At 35.7% G+C, this 27949-nt stretch overlaps 1 protein-coding gene across 5 annotated transcripts; it reads right to left on the bottom strand.

The window, feature by feature from the left end:
- Positions 1-1944: 1944 nt before the first annotated feature.
- On the bottom strand, positions 1945-27658 carry BIRC2 (baculoviral IAP repeat containing 2). Of its 5 annotated transcripts, none has more exons than XM_054592448.1 (9): positions 27535-27658; positions 23995-26151; positions 23801-23900; positions 17912-17990; positions 17278-17326; positions 5491-5733; positions 3374-3628; positions 3054-3095; positions 1945-2946 (listed from the first exon to the last, which is right to left on the bottom strand). In XM_054592448.1, the coding sequence occupies exons 2-9, from the start codon at positions 24890-24892 to the stop codon at positions 2753-2755; spliced, it is 1860 nt and encodes a 619-aa protein (XP_054448423.1). In that variant the 5' UTR covers positions 24893-26151; positions 27535-27658; the 3' UTR covers positions 1945-2752. The 5 variants fall into 5 exon arrangements, with proteins under 5 accessions (XP_054448423.1, XP_054448421.1, XP_054448419.1 ...); XM_054592446.1 differs by having other exon boundaries at positions 27529-27578; XM_054592444.1 differs by lacking the exon at positions 27535-27658 and adding an exon at positions 27309-27432.
- Positions 27659-27949: the final 291 nt, after the last annotated feature.

The raw sequence follows: 27949 nt of genomic DNA, 5'->3' as shown, positions 1-27949 counted from the left end.
CAGCAGGATAGCAGCTTGAAAGGTACCAGTGACATTTTGGGAGAAACTTAAGTGTCTGTCATCAAGGCAACCAGAAGCCATTGCCCTTTTTCTAAATCCTTCCCCCAAAAGAGCCAAAGAGCCAGCAATCTGGTGCCATATCTGAGTCTCCATCAACTGGGTTAACACTGATTAATCCACCTTGGAGATCCCCAGAGACTGTGCCCTACCCAACTTATAGACTCACCCAATCTGCTTTTCCATGTGAATGTCTGGTCTTGGCTCAGACTACAGTTTCCTAAATCCTCTTATACAAGCAAAAGCTGGCCTCAGTGAGGCCCAGGCCCAGCACTAACAGCCAGCAGGCAGCCTAGATTCGCAGATTGCCTTGGCTTGGGGATCTCCAAGCCCAGCACAAATAGCAGCCATCTCAGATTGCTTTACAGCTCAAGCAGGTGGCACTGGGCAAAACACAGGTGGGGGCTGGCTTTGACCTGCACCACCTGGGAAACCCCAGGGCCAGCACACCCAGTGGACAGTTACAGACCACATTCACGTACCACCACCCTGCTCCTACACAGCTTATCCACTACAGAGAGCAGAGGTTGGTGGTCAGTGGTCACAGCCACTCCAGGTAGCTGACTGGCCTCAGTAAATCCCTCCCATTGATCTGCCAACAGCAACCAAGGCTCAACTACAAGGGGAGGGTGTACTCAGCCCACACAAACTGTACTTTTGAGTACCCAACTTGGAATGATAGGGGAGGCTGTGCCACTGGACCCTACAGGACACCTACTATATTAGGCCACACTACCAAGAAAGAGTCAAAGCAGCTCTAATACAAAGCAGCTCTAATTCATAGAAACAAACACAGGGTGGCTGCCAAAATGAGGAGACAAACATAGACCAAATGAAAGAACAGATCAAAACTCCAGAAAAAGAACTAAACAGAATGGAGGTAAGCAATCTATCAGATGCAGAATTCAAAACATTGGTTATAAGGACACTCAAGGAACTTAGGACCTCAGGAGCATAAAAAAGATCCAGTCAGAAACGAAGGATACACTAATTGAAGTAACAAACAATTTATAGAGAAACAACAGCAGAGTGGATGAAGCCAAGAACCAAGTCAATGATTTAGAACATAAGGAAGAAAAAACAACCAATCACAACAATAAGAAAAAAAAAAGAATAAAAAAATGCAGACAGTGTAAGCGGTCTTTGGGACAACTTCAAGAGGTCCAACATCTGCATCATGGGGGTGCCAGGAGAAGAGAAAGAGCATTTGGACATCTATTTGAAAAATAAAAAAAAACTTTCCTAATTTGATGAAGGAAATAGACATGCAAGTCCAACAAGCAGAGAGAGTCCCAAAGAGGATGGATGCAAAGAGGTCTACTCCAGGATAAATCATAATTAAAATGCCAACAGTTAAAGAGAAAATCTCAAAAGCAGCAAGAGAAAAGCTGTTAGTTCCTACAGGGGAGTTCCCATAAGACTACCAGTTAATTTCTCAAAAGAAATTTGCAGGCTAGAAGGGACTGGCAAGAAATATTCAGTCATGAAAAGCAGGAAGCTGCCTCCAAGATTGCTCTACCCAGCAAAGCTATCATTTAAAATCAAAGGGCAAATAAAGAGCTCCCCAGAAAAAAAGAAACTAAAGGAGTTCATCATCAACAAACCATTATTATATGGAATGTTAAAGGGACTTATTTAAGAAAAAGAAGATCAAAACTATGAAGAATAAAATGGCAAAAATATGCATCTATCAACAACTGAATCTAAAAAAAGAAAACTCAAGCAGAGAGTCAGAACCATGGATACAGAGTGTTTTTGATGGTTGCCAGATGGGAGCGGGGTGTGAGGAAATGGGGGCTGCTGGTTGGCAGAGGGCAAAGGGGGAAAAATCAGGACAACTGTAATAGCATAATCAATAAAATATAATTTTTTTAAAAAGTAAAAGAATTTTTGATATAAATTTTTATTTCAAATTAAATCCGTAATATACAAAGTAACTAGACAAATAATGTTATCTAAAGGAATATTCATTAATCACATCACTATTTAAAAATTTCTTAGTAATTTGTTTCATGAGTTCAATTTTATCTAATTTATCTAAATGCTATCTAAGTTAGCATATGAGTGTTTACGATGTGACAGGGACAATGCTTATGTATATTATTTCATTCAATCCTTATAACCCTTTGAAGACATATGAAAATTATTTTTTAAGGGAAAAAATGTTTGGTAATGTACGCTTTTTAAAGAACTTCACTAAGATGTTTCTCACAAACTACTGAAAAGCTTATTTACCAGTAAAAGAAATAATTCTTATTTTACAACACAAGTGAAAAACACCAAAGAGAATCTGCCACCATTAACTTTCATAAATCAGTGTTCCTGGTTTCCAGTTCTTTTAAACTACACTCTAATGTAGTACTCAATATTCAAAGCTTTCAGAAATACCAAATTCAGTCACCCCTGAAATGATACATAAGAGCACTGAGTGCCTTTAATTTCTATGTTGACACATGTACAGTAATAAAGCCCACCAAACATAAATCTTCCATTTGATATAACAGAGATTAAGATTAAATATGATATATGATACTATATTTTTTTCAAACAACATTGCTAGTAACAAAGCAGGGGAGAACACAAATATTACTGACTAAAGAATCTATATTCCTTTTTTACTTCAGATTGCTTCAAAAATGTTCAACAATATTTTAAAGACTTGTACATACAGACTAACAAATAGCCTACTTTTCTTTTATGAGAGAAATGTACGAACAGTGCCCTTAATTATACCCCTGCAAATAGGGCATTTTCTTAGAGAAGGGGCACATTCCTGGCATACTACCAGATGACCACAAGGAATAAATACAATAGAAACTTCTTTGTCCATACACACTTTACACGTTCTTTCTTCCTGCAACCTCCTCAATTGTTCTTCCAGTGACAGACCTAGTAACAACAAAAATCTTTAGTGAAACTGAATTTCTAATTTAGCTCCCATTAAAAAAATAATATGAGTAATGATTCTTGTTGGTCTTGTCTTAATTTTGTTTTACCTGAAACATCTTCTGTTGGAATATACTTCATATTTTTTTCCACTATAGAAAGAAAAAACATAAAAAAAGCATTACCATCAAATACAACACTGCTTAACCTACTACCTATCTGTTTTACCTAGTATCTATTGAACGGAGATTCTAGGTAAATATATTATCAGAAAATATTTAGCCATACTACTTGGGCAATAAAAAACTTCAGTTTTTTAGAACATGTTAAATAATAGACTATAGTTTGCTAATTAAATTAATTTTGTTGTAAATACAAAAATGAACATAATCCCAAGTATTTCTAAAATAATTTTACTAAAAAAACTCACCAAATAAGTTCTTATATAATGTAGAATCAATTTCTTTTAGACAGCTTTTAAAGATGTTGGCTGCAGCATTTCCTTTAACTAAAACAGTATCAATCAGTTCTCTTGCTTGTAAAGGTATCTGTGTTTTTTGTTTAATTATATCATGTTCTTGTTTATTAATTATATTGGCCTTTAAAAGATTATCCAGGATAGGAAGCACACAGGTCAACTGTTGAAAGAGAGCCATTCTATTCTTCCGAATTAATGACAGATCATCTTCATTTAAAAGAAAAAAGAAAAAAAAAAACATTAGATTTTAAACTGCTCCAATTATACTCATATCAATCCTACAAGCAATTCTGACACTAAATAGGAACTTGAAAAGGAAGGATTAGTTGTTTGCACATTAATGTGCAAACTTTCATTTGAAAAACTTCTAAAAGATTTAGCTAAGGAATATCGTAAGTGTACACATAGAGTCTCTGTTTGTGTCCCTTTTTTAAGTCAATACATTTATATGCTTAGAAGCCTGTTTTTCCTTTATTCGGGTGAAAGCATATAATTTTATAGGATAGTAAAATTTCCCACCTCTGTACTTTTCCCCCAGAGAATTAGTAATACTCCTTTACACGATACTTGTACTATATGACTTTACTTTTTAAAAAGTTTTTAAAATTTAAATATCGTTGATATAGAATTTTATATTGGTTATATTAGTTTCAGGTGTACAACATGGTATTTAGACATTTATACCTTACAACGATCACCCCACTAAAAATGGGCAAAAAACATGAAAAACATTTCTCCAAAGACATGTCGATGGTCAACAGACAAATGAAAAGATTCTCAACATCACTAATCATCAGAGAAATGCAAATCAAAACCACAATGAGATGCCACCTTAAACCAGTCAGAATGGCTACTATCAGAGTCAACAAAGAACACACGTTGACCAGGAGGTGGAGAAAAGGGAACCCTTGTGCACTCAGGGTAGGACTGCAAACTAATGCAGCTCCTATGGAAAACAGTATGGAGAGTCCTCCAAAAATTAAAAACAGAAATAGCATTCCACCTAGAAATTCTACTTGAGTATTTATTGAAAGAAAATGAAAACACTAATTCGAAAAGATATATATCACTTTACTTTTGTAAGTACTTTCATGCAAATTGTCTTATTTGATACAAAGATCCTGTAAGGTAGGTTATGATCACTGCTTCTCATTTTCAAATAGGAAGACTCAGGGAAAAAATGTGAACCTGTCCAAAGTCACAGTCAAGTCAGTTGCAGACCCAGGTCTCCTAGTGGTCTTTTCAACTCCATGCTTATGAAACAGTACAGCACACCTCCTCTACCTGCGGTCTCACCTTCCACTGTTTCAGTTACACCCATGGTCGACCATGGTCCAAATACAATAAATGAAAAATTCCAGAAATAAGCAATTAATGAGTTTTAAATTGTGCACCATTCTGAGCAGTGTGATGAAATCTCACTCTCAGCTGGGATATAAAAAATCCCTTTGTCCAGTGTACCCATGCTGTATACACTACCCACACAGTAATGACTAGATTATTAGATCAACTGTCACAGTATTGCAGTAGTTGTGTTTAAGTTAACCACAACCTTACCCAATAATGGCCCCGAAGACATTCACATAATTTTTATTATAGTATCTTTGGATTGGACAGGGGCATCTCACCAAGTCCTATGATTTCATCATCAGTTCTATTTTTTGTATAAAGATTAGAAAGTCAAATACCATATTAAAAACATGATTCAAAAGAACTTAAAAAAGAGGGGAAAAAAAAGACCTGCATTCAACTTTAAAATCCTGCTTTTCAGAACAACTTAAATTTGTTCTAAGCAAACAGAGCTCAAGAGTTATGCTAAAATTCTCTGATTAGCATGTATCAGGGAATCTTACTGGAAAATAAACATATAGCAAAGGGCTACAGTCAATAGTCCTCAAGTAGTGTAGTCCACTGTCCTCAGTGGAGAAGGGGATGTGCGGTTTGGAAATAGCTGGAGGCTACTACCAGCAGTTAGTGGACAGATGAGGATGCTAACTGTCCTGTAACATATGAGACAATCCCATGAGGCCCACTGAGAAATAATGCAGCGGAGTAACATTCCCAAATACCTGATGCCATTTCTTCAGTTTGTCTTTCCTTTTCCTCTTGTCTTTTTTCATTTTCAGCATTAAGAAGTGCTGATACAATATCATTAACTGTTTTGTAATTCTCTCCAGTTGTCAGGATTTTACTCTGAACTGTCTGTTTTACCAGGCTTCTACTGAAGCCCATTTCCAAGGCAGCTTTAACCACAGGCGTATTCATCATGACTGCATCTTCTGAAGAACTTTCTCCAGGTCCAAAATGAACAACTATTTGAAAAGACATGTACGAAAGTTAAATTCCACAAATATTTGTAGAAAGATATCTATGACATATCCTTTACTCTCATGCTGCTAATATCCCTGTAGGAGAAATGAGCTAGACGCGCCAATTGCCTATAACTCCCAACAGAAGTTTAAACTTGATCAGGATCAAATGAGAGTGTAATCATATGCAGTACTTTTAAAAAAATACCACTTCCACTTCCCAGGCTACATTCCAGACCTACTTAATGAGAGAGTAGGGACGCGGCTTAGAAACCTGTGTCTTTTAGAACAAGTGATTCCGATGTACAGTCATTTTTAGAAACCAATATGCTATACAAATTTCAAAGTGAGAAATCATCTCACTTTAAACAGGAAAGCAGGGGGCATCTACATGGACTTCATGAAAAAAGTGGCATTATAGCTGAGACGTGAAGAAACAGAATCTATAAAGAGATGAACAGATGAAAGAGAGAGAGTAACAAGCAAAGACAAAGTATAGTAAAATGGAAGGCTAGTTCATGTAAAATGTCTAATGATATAAACAAATATGGTTGAAGTAAACAAACTCACATGATTTCAGACAGTGACAGATGCCCTGAAGAAAATAAAGCAGTGTAAGGTGACTAAAAGAAACTAGGAAGCAGGAGGACAATTGAAATAAGGTCATCAGGGAAGCATTTTCTGATAACAGGATGAATCGATGCTAGCCAATAAGGCATTTTATGAAAATTACAGACATACTTTTTCAAGACACTGCCATCTGCTGGATAATTGTAATAATAAATATATAAATAGAAATTAGCTACAATGTGTACTGTGCTCTGTTGCTCAAACATATGTGGAAGCCCTGTCTGAAGAGTAACAGCAGAACAAATATTAAGTGATAAAAAGGAATGAGCCACAGAAAGAACTGAGAGAAGCCTTTCAGGCAAAGAGAAAGCAAGTGTAAAACCTTAAGTCAAGAGTAAAGCTTGATATATTCAAAAAACAGAAAGAAGGTAGTCAAAGTCAGAGAGGAGGATGATGCCCAGATCATGTACAGCCTTTCAAGAAGTTTATATTTCATTTTGCCAGAATATTCTAGGAGGGTTTTAAGCAGGCAACTCATAAAACCTGATTTCTTTTTTCAAAAAATGATTCTGGCAACCTAGTGATAAACTAAAATGAGGTAAAATGGAATCAGGGAGACCTGTTAGGATATTGTAATAGATGATGATGGCAGTTTGGATAGGTTGATAGGGGTGGAAGTGGAGAAAAGTGGTAAGATCAGAGACATATTACAAAGGTAGAGATGAAATGACTTCTAATACATATACAAGATGAAAGGACTTCGTGTGTGTGTGTGTGTGTGTGTGTGTGTGTGTGTGTGTAGAATCTTTTATTTATTTTTATTGCATTTTTCCCATTGCCATTTATTCCCCTTATACCTCCCTCCCCCCGCAATCACCACACTATTGTCCATGCCCATAAGTCCTTTTTGCTCAATCCCTCCAACCCTAACAGCGCCTGCTGCTGCCCCACCCTCCCCGAGGCTGTCAGCCTGCTCTGTCTACAGTCTGTCTCTTGCTTGTTAGTTCAGTTTGTTCATTAGATTCCACATATAAGTAAAATCACATGATGTTTGTCTTTCTCTGACTGGCTTATTTCACCTGGCATAATGTTCCCCAGGTCCATGAATTTTGTGGCAAAGGGTAAATTTTTTTTTCTTTTTTTTACAGCCGAGTACTATACCATTGTGTAAATGTCCCATAGTTGTTTTATCCACTTTTCTACTGATGAACAATTTGGCTGCTTCCAAATCTTGGCTATTGTAAATAACACTCAATGAACATAGGGGTGCTTATATTCTTTCAAATTAGGGTTTGGGGTTTCTTTGGATACTTTGCCAGAAGTTGAATCACTGGGTCATAAGGCAGTTCCATTTTTAATTTTTTGAAGTATCTCCATACTGCCTTTCACAGTGGCTACATCAATCTGCATTCCCACAAACAGTGCAAAACGGTTCCCCTTTCTCCACATCTTCACCAGCACTTGTTTGTTGTTTTATAGGTGATAGCCATTCTGACAGGTGTGAGATGGTATCTCACTGTGGTTTTAATTTGCATTTCTCTGATGATTAGTGATGCTGAGTATCTTTTTATATGACTATTGCCCATCTGTATGTCCTCTTTGGAGAACTGTCTATCAGATCCTTTGCCCATTTTTTAAGTGGATTGTTTGGGATTTTTTGGTGTTAAGTTTTATAAGTTCTTTATAAATTTTGGGTATTAACCCCTTATCAGATGTATCAGCAAATACGTTTGCTGAACCTCATTCAGTGGGCTGTCTTTTTATTTTGTTGATGGTTTCCTTTGCTGCGCAAAAACTTTTTAGTTTGATGTAGTCCTATTTGCTTATTTTCTCTTTTGTTTCCCTTGCCTCAGGGGATATAGCAAATAAAATATTGTTAGGAGCAATGTCCAGACTTTATTGCCTATGCTTTCTTCTATGATTTTAATGGTTTCAGGTCTTAACATTTAAGTTTTTATCCATTTTGGATTTATTCTTGTGTGTGGCATTAGAACGTGGTCCAGTTTCATTTTTCTGCACATATCTGTCCAATTTTCTTAATACCACTTACTGAATAAACTATCTTTAGCTCACTGTATTGCTTGCTTCCTCTGTCAAATATTAATTGACTGGAAAGGCATGGGTTTATTTCTGGGCTCGCTATTGATCTATGTGTTTTATGCCAATACCATACTGTTTTTATTACTATGGCCTTACAGTATAATTTGATAGTAGGTAGCATGATTCCTCCAACTTTGTTCTTCCTAGGATCTTCTGTGGTTCCATAAATAAATATATAAGATAAAGAGAAGAATCAGGAATGATACCTACCTGAGTCAACTTTTGACCTTAGCGAGTGGGTACCATTAACTGAAACGGGGAAGACCAGATAAAGTGCAGATATGAGGGATGAAAAACAGGGGAGAAAATTGATATAGCTAAGTAGAGATTTAAATGTGTAGTTGTACAAGGCAGCCTGAAGCTCAGGAAATGGAGAGATAAACATGGCTTGAGTGTTGAGAGGTATTCCATCATTGAGAATTTTCAAAAAGGAGCTGTCAAAAGGAGATTGTTCATGTTAAAACAAGAATATGGTGTTTGGGAAGTCAAAAGATGATGTCTTAAGTCCTGACTGGTGTGACCCAGTAGGTTGGGCACTGTCCCACAAACCAAAAAGTTGCTGGTTAATTCCCAGTCAGGGTACATGTCTGGGTTGTGAGCTGGATCCCTGGTTGGGGGCATACAAGAAGCAACCGATTGATGTTTCTCTCATACATCGATATTTCCCTCCCTGTCTTTCTTCTTCCCTTCCCCTCTCTCTAAAAATAAATAAATAAAATAAAGGGCCTTTGAAATCCAGCTTGAAGGTTATGAAATCTGCTAGCAGCCCAAGACCAAGGAGAACTATTTTGAGAAGACAGGCCTGTACCCAGGCAGCTGACTCACTGACCATGGTCCCAGGTACAGACCCAGAAACAGCTACGTACACTTCATGACTTGGCTACAATCCACTTTAACTTGGTCCTGTCCCTGACACCATACATCAAGAAAATGGAGAGGGGCCATTCCTGCTTATGCTTTGGGTACAAGGCATTAAGATCTCACTCTCAGCTGTGGACACTGAAGTTGCCTATGGACCAGATCCAGCCGTGGCCCAGGAACCACTGGAGGTGAACTTGTCAGACAGTACATTCTGAAAGGGCCTGGTAACTGGGTTCCAACCCATCCCAGCTGAAGTCCACAAACAGTCCTGCTGCCATATGGGCCCAGCAAGAGACACTCCCAGCTAAGCACCTGAAGGTCCTGAAAAGGTCCAATACTCAGCTTTAGTCCCTCTCAGCTACATCCACAGCAGTACTTCTAGCACAGGGACCTTATAGGAGACACTCATGTCTGCATCTCAGCAGATCCTGAAATAACTCCAGCCTTCTAGCCAAGTTAGGGAGCAGTCCAGTCCTCCAAGATATGATCCATGCCTCCAGGGCCAGGGTTACAGACCACAATCTTGGCTGAACCTGAAACAGCTCCCATCAAGGGACAAATCCAGTGACCAGACAGGAGCCCCTCCAGTGAAGGGAGCCACATTCACCTGAACGTATGGTAACAGACACACTATCTGGAGCCCAACTGTGGACACTTAAGCAGACCCTTGTCCCAACAACATCCTATTGAACAATGTCCTGGAATCAGTCCCATCCACCAAGGGACCAGATAGGATCCACACCAGCCTAAGCCCCCAGTAACAAGCCCACCAACCATGAGTACTACCACAAACCCAGCAACAGCCTTATAACAGTTCCAACCACACATGACTACATCCAGAGGCAATCCCATCAGCCAGGGGACCCTACTGAAGAAGGTCTTTACCTGCCAAAACCAGTCTATAAAGACTGGAAGAGTGGTTTGCTCCTTCAAATGCACAAACACTAAGGCAAGGTTACACGTATCATGCAAATCAGGCAAGTATCACACCACCAAAGGAAACTAATCAAGTTTTGCTAACCAATCCCAAAGAAATACCTAAAATCTACCTGATAACTATGATTTGCCTGAAATGAATTAAAAATAATCAACTAAAGAATCTCAGTGAAATTCAAGAGAAGATAGACAACTAAATAAAATGAGAAAGACAACACATGGACAAAATTAGAAGTTTAATAAAGAGAAACCATAAAAATACAAAAAACAAAGTCTGGAGCTAAAGAATAAAATGACAGAACTGAAAAATTAAACAGAGAAATTCAACAACATACTTGATCATGCAGAAGAAAGAATCAGAGAACTTGAAGGTGGATCATTTGAAATTAGCCAGTTATAAGAACAAAAAGAAAAGAGATTAAGAAGAGTGAAAAAAGTCCACATGAATTACGGGAGACTACCAAATACATGAGCATTCACTTCGTGGGTGTCCCAGAAGAAAAGAGAAAAGGAGAGAAAGCTTATTTAAAGAAATAATAATTTTTTTTTATCCTCACCCAAGGAAATTTTTTAATTACTGGGGGTAGGGGGGAGAAAGAGCGAGAGAAACATCAATGTGAGAGAGAAACATTGATTGGTTGCCTTCTTATACACACCCTGAACAGGGATCAAACACCCTGACTAGGAATTGAACCCACGGGCATTTGGTCTATGGGACAGCCCTCCAACCAACTAAGCTACACTGGAAAAGGCAGAAATACTGAATATTTTTTTAATAAAAAATGAATAGCTGAAAATTTTACCAAATCTTAGGAGAGTTATGAATACCCAGGAATAGTAAGCTCAAAAAACTCCAAGGAAGATCACCCAAAGGTTACTCCAAGAAACAATCAAAATGTAAGACAGAGAGTTGCTCTTTCAAAGAAGAGGAAAACAACTTCTCACATACCTTCTAAGGCTATCAACAGATTTTTCTGCAGAAATCGTGCAGACTAGGAGAGACTGACTTGATACATATGGAAGTGCATAAAGATAAAATCTGTCAACCATGCAAAATTTCTTCACAAATGAAGGAGAGGTAAGACATTCCAGACAAAGTTGAGGTAGTTCATCAACATGAGACCTGCTTTACAGGAACTGCTAAAGGGATTTCTTCTAGTTGAAATAAAGGAACACTAAGTAACAGTATACAATACATGAAAGTATAAGGCTTACTGGTAAATGTAAACATATAGTCAAAATCAGAACACCCTATATTGTAACAATGGTGTGTAAATCAGCTTTACCTCTAGTATGAAAAGTTAAAAAACAGTAATAATGACTATAGTTACAATAATTTGCTAATGCATTAATAATATAAAAAGATGTAAAAATGTATCAATAGTATAAAATGTATGGTGAGAAAAAGTAATAGTGTAGAGTTTCTGCATATGATTGAAGGGAAGTTATCAGCTTAAAACAGACTTATGTTTCATGTAAGCCTCATGGTAAACACAAAGAAAAATTAATCAGAAAGGAAGACAGCAAGAGATGAAGAAATGAACACTGGAATTTATAAAAAGTCAGAAAATAATTAAAATTGTAATAGTAAGTCCTTAACTATCAATAATTTAAACATAAACAAACTAAATTCTCTGACAAGATACAGAATGCCTGAATGGATTTGGAATAAAACAGGATTGAACCATAGGCTGCCTACAAGAGACTTACTTTAGCTTAAGGAAACAGGCAGGCTGAAGTAAAGGTATGAAAAAAGATATTCAACCAAATGGTAACCGAAAGAGATGATAAGTGGCTATATTTACATCAAATAGTCTTTCAGAAAAAATCAGTAACAAGACACAAAAGGTCATTAGATAGAGATCAATGCATCAAGAAGCTATAACAATTATAAATATACATACACTAAACTAATATTAGAGTACCTAAATAAGTAAAGTAATTATTAACACCAATAAAAGAGAAACAATAGTAGGGGACTTCCATATCCACTTTCAACACTGGAAAGGTCATCCAGATAGAAAATTAACAAAGAAACAGCAAACCTGAATAACACTATACACCAAATGGCCCTAACAGACATTCATAGAACATTCCATCCAATAGCACCAGAAAATATTCTTCTCAAACTCACATGGAACATTTTTCATGAGAGATCATGTGTCAAGCCACAAAACAAGCCTTAGCAAATTTAAGAATACTGAAATCATATCAAGTATCCTTTCCTAACACAATTACGCAAAAGTAGAAATCAACAACAGGAAGAAAACTGGGAAATTCACAAACACAGGAAAATTAAACAATATACTCCTAAACAATCAACGCATCAAAGAAATCAGAAGGAAATCAGAAAATTTTAAGCACACAAAAACAAAAACGTAATATACCAAAACTTAGAGGATGCAGGAAAAGCCGTTCTAAGAGGGAAGTTTAAAGCAATAATGCCTACATTAAAAAAAGGTCTCAAATAAACAACCTAACTTTAAACATATGAAATCAGAAAAAGAAACTAAGCCTTAGTTAGCAGAAGGAAGGAAATAATAAAGATTAGAGTAGAAATAAACTATATAGAGACTATAAAGAAAATAGAAAAAAAGAAACTAAGACTTGGTTTTTCAAAAAAATAAACAAAATTGAAAAACTATAGTTAGACTATACTAGAAAAAAAGAGAAGACTTAAATTATAAATGAGAGAGAAGACATGACAAATGAAACACCAGAAATGCAAAGTATCGTAAGAGACTATTACAAACAACCAGCACTAAAGTGCAAAAAAAAAAAAAATGCATAGTCTAGACAAAATGAATCAGTTCCTAGAAACATGCAACTTACCAAAACTGAGTCCTAAAGAAATAGAAAATGTGAACTGACCAGTAACAACTAAGATGATTAAAGCAGTAATCAAAAACCTCCCAACAAAGAAAGACCAGACCATTTTTAACTGGTGAATTCTGCCAAAGATTTAAAAAAGAATTAATGCCAACCCTTCTCAAATGCCTCCAAAATATTAAAGAGGAGGGAAAACCCCAAATCATTTATTAGGTTAGCATTGCCCTGATACTACCTAAAACAAAATTACAGGTTAATATTCTTGATGAATACAGATATAAAAATTCTCAACAAAATACTAATAAACAATTCAACAGTACATTAAAAGAATAATACTTATGATAAGGAGGAATTTATCCTAGGATGCAAGGATGGTTCAACATATGCAAATCAATAAACATGAACAACTATTTTAACAGAATGGAGAATAAAAACTTATCCTCTCGATAGATTCAGAAAAAAACATTTGAGAAAATTCAATCTGTTTCATGATAAAAAGCTCTCAACAAATTGAGGATAGGAAAAACAACTCACCATAATGAAGACCAGTATTTCAGACCCACAGCTGACATCATATTGAACAGAGAAAAGCTCAAAGCTTTTCCTCTAACATCAGCAACAGCATTTATTCAACATTAACACTGAAAGTCCTAGCTAGAGCAATTAGACAAGGAAAAAAAAAAAAGGCATCCAAGCAGGAAAGAACAATCTGTTTACTGATGACATGAACTTATATATAGAAAACCCTGCAGACTCCACCAAAAATCTGTTAGAATAAGCAAATTCAGTGAAACTGCAATAAATTCTGTAAAAAAACCCCATAAAACTGAGTTGCATTTCTATACACTTACAATGAAATATCTGAGAGAAATAAAAAAAATCCCATTTACTATAGCATAAAAATAGTTAACTATATCTCCACTTAAAAACAATAAAAAAACCTTGATATCTCATGTTCACAGATCAAAAGAATTAATATTATTAAAATATCCATACTACCAAAAACCATGTATAGATTCAATGCAACCACCATCAAAATTCCAATGGTACTTTTTCACAGAAGTAGAAAAAACAATTCTGAAATTCATATGGAACCGCAAGAGAGCCCAAATAGCCAAAGCAAACAGAAAAAAAGAACAAAGCTGGGGGCATCACACTTCCTGGTTTCAAACTATATTACAAAACTATAGTTATCAAAATAATATGGTATTGGCATAAAAAATAGACTCACAGACCAATGGAACAGAATAGAGAGACTAGAAATAAATCCTTCACATAAGGAAAATTAGTATTTAATGAAGGAGCCAAGAATACTCAATGAGGAAAAGAGAGTCTTTTGAATAAATTCTACTGGGAAAACTGATATTCACATGCAGAAGAATGACACTGGACCTCGATTTTATACCATGCACAAAAATTAACTCCATGGATTTAAAAAAAAAAAATTAAACTTCAGATTTGAAACCATAAAACTCCTAGAAGAAAAGAGAAAAACTCCTTGGCATTGGCCTTGGATATGATTTTTTGGATATAACACCAAAAGCACAAGTAACAAAAGCAAAAATCAACAACATCAAACTAAAAATCTTCTGCTCAGCAAAGGAAACCATCACCAAAATGAAGAGGCATATACAAAATAGAAAAAAAAATTCAAACAATGTATCACAAAATTGAGATATCCAAAATAAATAAGGCACTCATACAACTCAATGGCAAAAAAACCAAAACAAACAAAATAATCCAATTAAAAAATGGGCAGAGGACCTGAAGAGACAGTTCCCAAAGATATACAAATAAATGGCCATTAGGTACATGGAAAGATGCTCTAATCATCAGGAAATGTAAATCAAAAAAACCAATGAGATATTATTTCATATTATTTCATGCCTGTTAGAATGGCTATTACTAAAAAAGACCAGAGAAAACTGGTGGCCACACTGTGGAGTAAAGGGAACCCTTGGCACCATGGTGGGAATATAAATTGGTGCAGCCATTAGGGAAGACAGTATGGAGGTTTCTAAAAAAAATTAAAAATAGGGCTTCCATATGATCCAACAATCTCACCTCTGTGCATACACTTAAAGGAAAATAAATTGCTATCTTGAAGAGGTATTCCGTACCCTCATGTCCACTGGACACAATCTGTAAGTGTCCATCACCAGATGAATGGATAAAGAAAATGCGACTCTCCACATATATTCACATGTATGTATAAATGTGAGTATATACATACAGGGTATAAATTATATATACATATACATAATTTACCCAATAAAAAGAATGAAATCTTGCATTTTGTGACAACATGGATGGACCTTCTTAGACCTTCTAAGAGTAAGTGTTGTAGACGTAATAATACAGCATGGTGATGATAGTCAACAATACTGTATCACATACTTCAAAGTTACTAAGAGAGTAAATTTAATTACGTAAGGTGACAGACGTGTTAACCAACCTTAACGTGGTAATCATTTTGCAGTATGTGTATCAAATCATGACACTGTACATCTTAAACTTATATAATGTATGTCAATTCTATCTCAATAAAGCTGGAGTGGCAGGGGAGGCAGAATAAAGCACTCAATTGCTTCAAGCGTGGATAACAGGTCAAGTAGTGGATTTGCTAAAAAAGTAGCTCTTGATGACCCTGACAGAAACACTGTTTAGCAGAACGAGTTAAAGCAAAAATGAAAGGTGAATAAGAAAGCACAGATATATCTTTTTAGGCATTTTGTTGTAATCAGAAGCAAAAGAAGTGAGGCAACAGCTGGAAGGGGACATAAATTCAAGGAAAGGTTTCCTTAGGACTGGTAACAGTGTATTATATATGTATGCTGAAATAAATGAGTCAAGACAGACAGCAAAATCCATGATGTGAGACAGGGTAGATTATTGCCAAAGAAAGTTCTTAAGTTGTCAGTGAGGGATGAGGTTCAAAGGAAAGAGAGTAAGTGGAAGGGTTGGACTGGGATAAAGGCAAGGGCAATGCATCCTTTATAAAAGAAAACAAAGCAGAGTGTGTGGGTACATTATGTAGATTGGTAGTTAATGAGCAGATGAAGGGGTTATTTTGATTCTTTTCATTCTCAGAGGAGCAAGGTTATGAGCTGAGTATAAAGTAGGAAACAATGTTAGAAACTTAAGGAGAAAATGTGCAACAGATATTTAAAGTTTAGCAAAGTGATTCTGTTAGGGAACTGAAAAAGGATTGCAGGGCAGCCCACTAGAAAGCTGTGGTTATAAATTTAAAGTAAGAATAGTCAGCACTACTGTCATTTTATTTCTAACTCTATTATACAGGAGATGGTTATCATATACCCAAGCAACTATTTTTCTTTTCCAGGTCAAATACTACCATCCAAATCCTCAATAATCTTCCTGAGCCATGGTTCCTAGGACACATATATCTTATTCTGGTCTTGCTACAAATCTGCCAGTATTCCTTTGAAATGGTGTGCAAGTACAGAATACCCCTTTCTAAACATGATTAGTACAGAAATTAGTGAACTATTATCTTTGCTATCTTGGACACCCAATCACGTGTGTGTGCGGTATATATATATATATATATATACCGCACACACACTAAATCAGTGGTCCTCTACCTTTTTGGTACCAGGGATTGGTTTCGTGTAAGACAATTTTTCCACAGACTGGGCCGGAGGGAGGGGGATGATTTCGGGATGTTTCAAGTGCATTATATGTTCAAGCTCACCTCTTGCTGTGAGGCCAGGTTTCTGGAAGGCCCAGACTGGTACCAGTTCATGGCCTGCAGGTTGGGGACCCCTGAATTAAATGACAGATGTGGCTAAAATTAAGTACTAACCAGAAGAAGGACTTTGTATTCTTGCACTAATATACTATATACTTGACAAATACCTAACATTTAGTCCAATTCCTCAATCATATGTGAACTGGGTCTTTTCAAATATGCGAGCTTATAGCAAACAACTTTTCCTCCTTGGAGGGCTTATTCTTTGCATTTTTCTTTAGTATTCTTTGAGCTATTTGTTACAGTTCTTTTTCTTCTACATAAATCTTGCCTCCCCACTTGAATGTCAGTACTTTTAGTAAAACTAGTGTACTTCTAAGAATCCTCTAACAACGTCATGAATCTTGGTAAACAAAATATTTATTAGTTAACTTCCAGCTTTTTTTCCTATGACTTCAGAAATCCTTTGTTTACATACTTTAGTTCCCAACATACTTATAAAAATTACCATTCTATATCTGAAGTACTTTCATACATACTTGGTGGATCAGCATTTTCATCTCCAGGAGGGTCTGAAGTTGACAACAGCTATGAAACAGGAGAAAAATTAATAGATAAAATCAGAAATTTCAAACAACCTGCACAAAACAACATTAAGATAAGTTTCCCTTATATAATGTACATACTCTTTTGAAAACTCGGTAATTTACATAATATTTTGCTTAGCTTTGTTTTAATTATCATTAAAATTTCCTTAAAATTTACCTACTTCCAAATTAGAATTCGAGTATTTCTCTAGTTTCAGGAAAGTGGCAAAAAGTATTAATCATTTCTCATTCCTTTTAGAAAGTCATATTTCAGCTGGATCATTCTCTAAGGCTCCAAATTTGTGACAATGTATTTTATATTTTCTTTTCTGGAAAAGATGGAGGAGACACTAAAGATCCTCCTCCAACCTTACCACAAATTATATAATAGGATGTTGAGTGTTTTTCAAAAAACTAAAAACAAAAGACAATCTTTTCTTTTTAAGCCCTTCAACAAGGTAGTTAAAAAAATAAAAATTAAAGGTATTAATATAGTTACAAAACCTATAACTATCACTTCTAATAATATTTTCTGTAATCATTATTTAGGAGAATTCGATGTTGTCCATTATAAAAATTTATTTACCTGTTCAAGAAGATGAGGATATCTAGCTTGAATCTCATCAACAAACTCCTGTCCTTTCATGCGTATCAAGAACTCACACCTAAAACATGAGAAAAATTACTTTGTTTTATAGCAAAAGTATAACCTAATCATCCTAAAAAGTGGCTTTCAGACTTTTTGTACCTCATAATATAAACAATTGACATCACAACATAGTACACATACAAACCTAAGAGGAACAAAATTCTCATAATACAATAGACTCTTACTATGTGTTAATGTATTCTGGTATTTTCTCTTTAATTCCATTAATACAATAACAACAATAAAATGGTCTAGACCTACAAAAGAGCACAAACTGAGGCTCGAAAAATGCTGTTCTAGACAATTTACTTTTAGGGCTTAACAGTTTCAGAAACTATAATACAGTATTCATAAAATGTGATCTTTCACAATATCGTAACTGCTTATCTTTCTCCAGTGTCCACTTTTCCATTATATTTAAGCACAAACCCTCTCTCCAAAAAATACTGAATCAAATATTTTCATCTATACATAATGTGAGTGTTTTCCAAATACTTATTTTCAAACTACTAGGGTTTCTCAAAGGTGTTCCAGGAAGTTCACATAAAATCTGTTTCCATTTTACTCCTTTTGTTTTCAACAAATAGTGTTAGACAGCTAGATATCTATATGCAAAGATTAATAAACCTCAACCTATGTCCATACTATGCACAAAAATAAACTAAAAATAGATCATATACATAAATGTAAAATATAAAACATGTAAGAGAACATAGGAGAAAATCTTCCTATCCTCACGTTAGGTGCAGATTTATTAAGATACTATAGCATAATCCATAAAAAAACTGGTAAACTGACATCATCAAATTAAAAAGTCGGCTCATCAAAAGACACTGCTAACGCTGCAGAGGTCACGGCTGATCTGAGAAAAACACACCAATTCTTTTCTTAAATATTGTTACAAACATCAGGTGCGTAGGTTTAAGGTCATGGCTACCTGCACATTTATATGTGACTTAATGTTAAGCTATAACATTTGAGCCACTGGTTTGGCTATAGCATGTGTTTCCTAAGGGTGTGTGATATTTGATAGTAAGTTGTATCTGAGAAATACCATGAACTCTGAAATTGGTGTTGGTATAGTTTTTTTTTCCATGAACTTCAACATCAGTGTTGTGGTTTTTCTTTTCAATTACCATTGAAAATGCCTGGAAAACTATATTGATTCAATAATCCAAGAGATGTTGAAGAACTTCAGTGAATGCTACTCAAGTCTGATGGTGAGAATGATGGAGTTGAATGTGAAAATGAAAGTGATTTAGAAGATAAAGATTATTATGTAGAAGTTTGTTCAGAAGATTTGCATACTGAGCAAGATATTTCTAGTGAAAATGAATTAGGCATGAATGAAGATTATTTTTTGGATAGGATAAAGAATCAAAGTGGAGGAAAAATCCAGTAAAAAAACAAATTAGAAAACAGCCACAGAATATTTTGTGTCAACTTCCATTAGTTCGGCCAAAAAAAAAAAACAAGACAGAACTTGAAACTTGGAACTGCTTTATCATAAATGCTATCTTAGATCTAATCTTGTTATATACAAATAAATATGTCAGTTCTATCTTGAGCTGGTTTGAGAGAGAGACAGAGACACACAGAGAGAGGTGCTAAACAAATAGACAAACCTGAATTGAAAGCATTTTTAGACCTCATATCTGGCTGGTTTACATAGAAGCAACTGGATAAATTGCAGGATTTATGGGTTACATAAATTGTAACTGAACTGAATTTTTTATAGTTGAACTGAATTTTTTATAGACTTACGGTATATTTATGGAGATTTAGATTTATTCATAATTATAACAGGTTTGATGACAAACTCACCAGCTTAGAATGCCTGAAAGTGGGCAAAATAGTGGCTGAGAAGACATATTCCCAGCATTTGTAGACCACTGTAAATTATGTTACTCTATGGGACAGAATGTTACGATAGATATAGTGTTACCTGGATGTAGAGGGAAATGTAGTTCTAGACAATACATTCCATCCAAGTCCAGTAAATATGGTATAAAAATTTTTGCTATGGTCAATTCAAAAGTATTTTACACAGGAAATACTGAAATATAAGCCAGTAAGCAGCCCAAAGGTCCTTCCTTGATTAGCAATAAACCAGAAGGTGTAATCAAGAGACATGCAGAACCCCTTTACCCATCAGGACGTAATTACAGCAGATAACTGCTTCACTGATATAAATCTTCTCTCCAACATGAAAAAGCAGCAACTTTCATATGCAGGTACTGTTCATTAAGACTAAACCCCAACTACACCCTGAATTTTTATCTTCTAAAAACAGGCCCCAAAAATCCAATTTATTTGCTTTTGGTGCAGATTGTACACTTGTATCTCATATGCCCAAAAAGGGAAAAATGTAATTTTAGTTTCATGTATGCATTTCAATGATTCCATAAATTTAGATTCATCTATACCTGACATAAGAACATATTATAACCAAGTGAAGTCAGGAGTTGACACTGTGGACCAAATGACAGGTACATACAATATGGCCAGGAGTACCAGAAGATGGTCTCTGTTTATTTTCTACACAATTTTGAATACTGCAGGAGTAAGTGCTCAGACTATTCAGACTGAACAGCAATATGAAAATAAGGTGCAGAATATTTATTAGAAATCTTGTAACAGTGACAGAAAAAATAAAAATGCATTCAGAAATCTCTACAGCTGTGCATAAAGGCTTTACACCTGAAATTTCATCAATTTCAAACACAATTTGAAGGAAATTCTAATGACAACATAGACACATCTCCTTCAACAAGCAGAAAAAGAAAAATATGTGTTAGGTGCTATGCTTCCGAAACGAGTCATTTATCAAAATATTTTTGTAAGTCTTATGAGAAGTATTTATGCCTGAAGCACAGCAATATTGTTTATGATGACTGTTAAAGTAGTTTGCAAAGTCAACCACTGAATATTCTGATTAATTAAATGTTAAAGATATTTTTGGTTGTATTTTTTAAGCAATATCCATGTTTCTGTTACTGGAAAGAAAAATGTTTATTCTTTATGTTTTTATATTTATTAATTTCTAGGTTGTAACTGAAAATAAAAATCATGTATTTTTATTATAATAATATTATAAATGCAAAATTGCAGTCCTTTTAATTTTCCCATTTCAGTACATACTAGTAATGAAAGTATCTCTTAGATACACACAACCCACACTCTAATTTTTTTGACTGCGACCTCTGCAATGTTAAGAATATAAAAACCAAGCCACAGAATTTGCAAAGTACATCTGATAAAGCACTGTATCCAGAGTATATTATGAGCTCACAAAACTTAATTTAAAAAAAAAACAACTTAAAAATGGGCAAAAGATTTGGACACTTCACCAAAGAAGATGTATAGCTGTCAAAAAGTGAATAACAAACTCACCATCATTGGTCATTAAGGAAATACTAATTAAAATCACAGTGAGATAATCACTACGTATACACCTAGAACAGCTAAAATAAAAAAGACTGACAATATCAAAGGTTGTTAAGGATGTCGAACATCAGGAGGTCTCATACCTGGCCAGTGGAAATTTAACATTTTAAGTGGTACAGACATTTTGGAAGACAATTTAGCAGTTTCTTATAAAGTTAAAACAAAACTTGCCATATAACTCACCAAACACACTTGGACATGTTTACCCAAGAAAAATGAAAACATGCATCCACAAATGTTTATTAATGTTTAGAATAGCTTCATTTATTATTGCACCAAACTAGAAATAACGCAAATGTTCTCAATTGGTGAATGGGTAGAATTCCTAAAGACCATAGACATGCTCAGGACTCAAGTTTATCATGAAAATAACATAGCTAGTTGTCACTGTGTTTTGATCTTTATATAGTTTTAAATTATTTTTCATCCTAGGACTGATTATATTCACAATGATTAAAGACAGGAATTAATCACTTCTCAGCCTTTTGACTAAGATCAAGTGTAAAGCCAGGAATTATAATAAATTCTGCCACATATTTCTGCCTTCTCTAATAAATTCCATGAGGACAACTTTTGTGTCTTATTCACTGTTATATCCTAGTATCTAAAATAGTCTCCATTAGGCATCCAAATATTTTATAAATAAATAAATATTTAAAATATAGTAATAACAATTATCCATTTTAGTTTTTTATTTAATGAGGTTAAAGATTACCTATAATGGAAATTTGTTGTTTTTAGAAGTATTTACAAAAAGCTCCCCCCCAAATTTTCCCCCTCATTTAACCCTTTAAAGCAAAACACAGGCTACAGAAATAAACCAAGCATTTTTTTGTTTTGTTTTATAAAGAATAAAATACAGCTATTCAAACACTAGAACTAGAAAGCTGTTTTGTCTTTTTTCACACAGTATAGTTAAATTTCAAACTACATGTCCACAATTCTGTAGAGTCAAACATAATCATCATTTAAAATTGTAACAATAAGCCCTGACCAGTTTAACTTGATGGGGTGTCATTCTGCAAAGCAAAAAGCTGGTTCAATTCTTGGTCAGGGCACATGCCTAGGTTGCAGGTTTGGTTCCTGGGTCGTGTACAAGATGCAACTGATCTGTTTCTCTCTCACATCAAGGTTCCTTTCCCTCTCTTCTCCCTCCCTTACCCTCTCTATAATAAGTAAATAAATATTTTTAAAAATTATTCTGACAATAAAACATTTTTTTACATAAATTATTTAAAGTAGACAAAACATGCCATTTTTCAGAGTTAGAAAGTCAAATTTATCTTCTATATTATGAATACTAAAGATAAATTTTAAAACACAACTTTTAACAATGGACTGATCCATAATAAAATATTTGTTACTCAATTTTTTTATCTTACATAAAAACAAAAAGATCTTATTTCCTGAAGGAATTCAAGAAATTCCCCATTATTGTGCAAAGCACTCACAGATCAAAACATTATCAATATTATACAATTCCATCTATAAGAGGAACCCAGAGTAGTAAAATTCATAGAAAGAAGAATGGTGGTTGCTGGGGGGGCGGGGGGGGAGCGGGGATGGGCAAGTAAATGCTGAGTTAGTATAAAGAGTACAAGTTTCAGTTTGAAAAGATGAATGGTGGTAATGGTCGAGAAACAATGTAAATGTTTTTAATGTTACAGAACTGCATACTTAAAAATGATTACAATGACAGATTTTATGTTATATATATATATTTTACTACAATTTAAAAATAAATGATCTCGTCCAACTTCCCCATTTTACAGGAGAGGGGCCCAAAGGCATCACACAATTTGTTCAAGTTCACACAGCTACTCCATAACAAAAACAATTAATTTTTCATTCTAATTCCACCAACAACACTGCCTCTAAATTCTTTCTAAAAATAGGAGATACTACTAGAGAGAAAGGAATTATGTGACATGTCATAAGATAAAATTGTGCAGAAAAATAATTTACAATTATTGGACAACAATCAGATTTTATTATATGCATTTATATTATCTTATGTCACTTCTTGTTTTCCTTTTCTCTTCTTGCTACTTATGTTCTTTTTGTTCTTTTTTACATCTCTTTTATCCTCAAGTCTCCTTAAAGCAAAATGGGAACTATGTAAATGAAATGTATGGCCATGATTGTAAATGAGTCATCAAGTTAAACTATATCCTGAATATATGGCTTCCAAAAAAAAGTACACAGAACATTCTACAACATTTTCAATCAAAATAATTCAAGTTCAAACTGGGAGTTTTAAAAGGCTAATTCCCCAATAGCATAGGAAAAGCTTTATTATACTGAGATGTAAACTTAACCATGCAAGGATGCCTACTTCTTTAAGCAGTTTTGTGTAGCAATACCTTTAAAAACAATTACCTTGGAAACCATTTGGCATGTTCTACCCATGGGTCATCTCCAGGTTCCCAACACCTTAAGCCACCATCACAACAAAAGCATTTGACATCATCATTGCGACCTTAAGAAAACAAAAGACTAAAGTTGAATACATACATTCTAATATGTCAATCAAAATGAACTAGATAAAATGTAGAGCTATGTTAGTTTCTTACCCACATAATAGAAACCAGCACTTGCAAGCTGCTCAGGTTGAACTGGAACACTAGATGGCCAGTACATAAATGTTCTCAGCCGGGCTGCATGCGTCTGCATGCTCAAATTTGAAATGCTAAACCTTAGAGTTTCTAGAGAATTTTCCAAAAATGGACAGTTGGGGAAATGTCTCCGATGTTCTGACATTGCATCGTCCTTTGGTTCCCAGTTACTTAGTTTCCCACCACAAGCAAAGCAGGCTACCCTATCTCCAGGTCCTATGTAATAAAAACCAGCTCTTGCCAATTCTGATGGTGACAAAAAGGTTAATGGCCACATATGGTAAGTAAGCAATCTGGCTTGTTCAGTACTCATTGCATAACTGTAGGGATTAGTCCTCAGTGGGGAGATATCTTCAACTGCTCTAGAATCAATAGGGTTTGATAGAAGGTTGGTATAAGAACCATGGAATGAGCCACTTTGTTCCAAAGTGGCAGATAATGAATGTGTAAAACTGTTTCTCATTGGAGAAATATTCTTAAAGGTGGGTTCCAAACTAGTAACAGAAACGAGATTCTGAATAAAGCTACAGCTAGGATAAAGCTGTTTATGTTTTTCAATAGGATTGTCTCCTTGTTTCCAGTTATCCAGCATCAGGCCACAACAGAAACATTTGACCTTGTCGTTCACACCAGTGTAATAAAAACCAGCACGAGCAAGACTCCTTTCTGAGACAGGAACGCCGGTGGGGAAAGTCGAATACGTAGACATTCTGTAGAGCTCACACGAAAAGTCATATTTCATTTTGTGTTTGTTGTCGATTGTCCAATTTGACAAGATCGTGCGATCTGCCATTATACTCTTAATTTTTTGATACGAGGGACCTGGGATAAGTTGTTGGGAGGTAGTTTTGTGCATGAGTGATTTCACTTTTTGATAGGTAAAAACTCTCAGATGAAATTTCTCATCTCTTCACACTAAATTAGATTTTTACTATAAAAAAGAATCAAATGATAGACTCCTACTTAAAATTCACTACACTTACTTTACTGGATTTACACCTGAATTTACAATCAGGGAGGATGAATATCTCTTCCAAATTACCGAGATACTCTGTTGTACTTTTTGGGGTTATATTAACTCTTTTAGGTAACTCAGGTGCTCATTATTTGGTATAATACTAACATAATGGCCTGAAAGAAACTGACACATTTCTGAAAATATTTAAAACTACTTGACTTTTCAAGGAAGTTTATACTCCCAAAATTCTAAACAATTATATAATACCTAACTTACACCTTTAATTTGCTTTTGGTTACAAGCTACGAAGCCTGGATAGCAAGCCAATTACTGATTATGCTATAAAATGGAAAAACTATATGCCAGGTTCTTTCTCCACAAGCACTTTTATATGATTACCACCCTCCCTCCAAAAAAATCTTGCTTTAGGCTAATAAACAAAAAGCCTTCACGGGGTCACATTAACCTACTGGCTAATTTCACACAACTTATTATCACAGTATTTACTTAAGTGGGTTATATTAGTTTCAGAAAACAACTTTCGGGGACTTCAGCTTATGTTGAACCTACGCCTGTTATACTATGTATGATCTCAAAAGAAATGAATTTAGCTTAAAACTGTTAATTTTTCCACCTTTGTTAATTATTGTCTAAATATGTTTCCATTTCCTAGAGCATCAATATTATGTCGTCTTTCTTCCTCACTTTGCATATCACTTTATTATTACACTTGGTCAACTGAAGGTATTTTCTCCATAAACTTAACTAGTTAACTGTAAAGTTTCCACAACAGAAACTTTCTATACTGCATTTAAAAATGTAAAGATCATGCATCTATATCATTCATTTTGAAATTAAAGATAAATCAATTTATCAAGATACAGCTTGTCCTTTCTAGTATTATCACAAATGCCTAATAAAATATTGTATTACCAACAGAATTACTGCTTATACATAATGTACAAGTAATTAACCCTACTAAGATTCTTTCCGAAAACCCTTCATGCTTTAAATATATATAAAATTCATACACAAAATTACACTCCACAGAACTCAAGCTATATCCCTTTATAACGTTTCTGGGTCTCCATAATGGGATTTATTACTGCGGCAGGAAAAAACGAGGGGAAAAGAGGAGTATCTTCAGAGCTGTAAATCTGGGGGAGGAAAAAAAAGCTGTTTTAGAAAACTATTTTTAGAAAAGAGCATTTACAGATCATTCAATTTATTCAATAAAGTCTAAAAATGATTTACACTTTAGGTAATACATCTTAATTCCAGCAATTTGTCACCTAAACTTTCTAATTGGAAAAGCTTTAGTTAAAATAAATCCAATATAGCTCCCTTAACACTAAGAATATATATATTTAAAAACATCCAACTTCAAAGGCAGATGGCCATTTCCCTATCAGAAAATATTTTGTCCTTGGTCTCCCCCCCTTCTCTGGTGGCAGCTTTTAATAGTTTAAAGATAATATCGCTGACAAAAGAAGACCAGTGAAAAAGATCAACTACACTCCATCAGCAACAGTAGAACAGTAATTAGACTGCAACGTTATCTGTTAATGATAAATCTCTCAGGGACTAGGCAAACTGACCAGTAAGAGCGAAACGTATCTGGAAGTCATTAATGTAAATCCTTAAAACTCTGCAACCCCCTCCCCATTCCAAAGCAACAGCAACAGAAAGCACCTCGAAAACAAAACGTAGCTCAAAAGCCTGTGAAACACTGGCCATGGGAACGCGAATGACCGCTTGCATTGATGCTTTCGTTACACCAGAAGCTGATACCACACCTTTAAATCACAAACTCCTACCCACAAGCGTCGTACTGTGAATTTTGCCCTCTTTATGCAAACTGTAGCTGGGTGGGAGGGCATACTGGAAGAAAAAAGGAGCAACCATGGGATTTACCCATTAATTTCCAAGAGTTATTTCTCACAGCACACAAAAGACTACTAAAGTGGCGCAGGGCAGTAGAAACTATCTGAAACATGGTATCTCGCCACAGAACTGCCTAGTTTCAACAAATTAAAAATAATACCTAGGGTAAAATGGGCGTCGGCCAGAAAAAGCAGGCAAACTATCAATTTTTAAAAATTATTTTCGATTTCAAGTCTTAAGAGTCGGAGCCTCCGTATTAAATAAAAGCCTCGGCGAGAACAGAAAGAAGAACGCTCACTGGACGCGCGGCCCCCAGGCCCTGTCTGGCCTCGGCCCACCGCAGCTTCTGGGAAGTGAGCCCCGTGGGCCCCCGAGCCCGCGCGCCCCGGCCCGCCTCCCGCGGCCCAGGCCCGGAAGGAGCTGCACTCACCTCAGTGCAGGCGCACACACACGGAAACGGCGCGGCTGCCTAGCGGCCTCCACACACACACACACACACACACACACACACACACGCACGCACGCACGCACGCACGCACACACACACGCACACACACACAGGAGAAGAGGGCAAACGTGAGATACTGCGCGACCGGCTCCGGTCCAGCGCTCCCAAAACCCCCCGCCCAAGCAGGACAAGACCGACGCACACTGACGTCAGCGCGACTAGCCAGGGGCTGCGTCACTGCCACGCGAGGGCGCCGGGGAGTCTGCGGTCGGAGAGCTGGACTCAACGTTCCTTCAACTGCCGTCATTTGGTCATCCTGGGGGTGAAGCGACAACATGCATATTAATCCATATTAGATTTTAATCTCGCGATTTGATTATTTTTAATGTTTGCTCCTTTCTCTCCCTAACATTTTCCCGAGGGAAACGTGGCAAAAAAGGAGCCGAAGAGTTTGGATCTTGGGAAACCCTCTGGAAACGCCCTGGCGCGGGTGGTTTTGCGTCTTTTCTCCGCGTCACCGCACGGGTCCAAATCCGTCCTGGCCAAACCTGGCGCCTCCACTGGACGTAGGTGACTGCCTTTGAGATTGGTCAGCCTGCTGGCATTTTTCCTTCAATTAAGTG

Source organism: Pteronotus mesoamericanus, unplaced genomic scaffold (assembly GCF_021234165.1).
Source record: "Pteronotus mesoamericanus isolate MK-2021 breed Mesoamerican mustached bat unplaced genomic scaffold, CSHL_Meso_final scaffold_36, whole genome shotgun sequence".
Taxonomy (NCBI): domain Eukaryota; kingdom Metazoa; phylum Chordata; class Mammalia; order Chiroptera; family Mormoopidae; genus Pteronotus; species Pteronotus mesoamericanus.
The sequence above is the reverse complement of the archived record's forward strand: the minus strand, read 5'-3'. Positions and strand labels throughout refer to the sequence as shown.

What these genes read in the sequence shown, in the direction of transcription:
- BIRC2 (XM_054592448.1), bottom strand. Translation starts at nt 24,892, where the DNA reads ATGCACAAAACTACCTCCCAACAACTTATCCCAGGTCCCTCGTATCAA. An exon ending in CATGCCAAATGGTTTCCAAG is followed by an intron (nt 17,991 to 23,800) that starts GTAATTGTTTTT and finishes CTCATGTTTTAG; the next exon opens with GTGTGAGTTCTTGATACGCA. An exon ending in TCCAACAGAAGATGTTTCAG is followed by an intron (nt 2,947 to 3,053) that starts GTAAAACAAAAT and finishes TGTTGTTACTAG; the next exon opens with GTCTGTCACTGGAAGAACAA.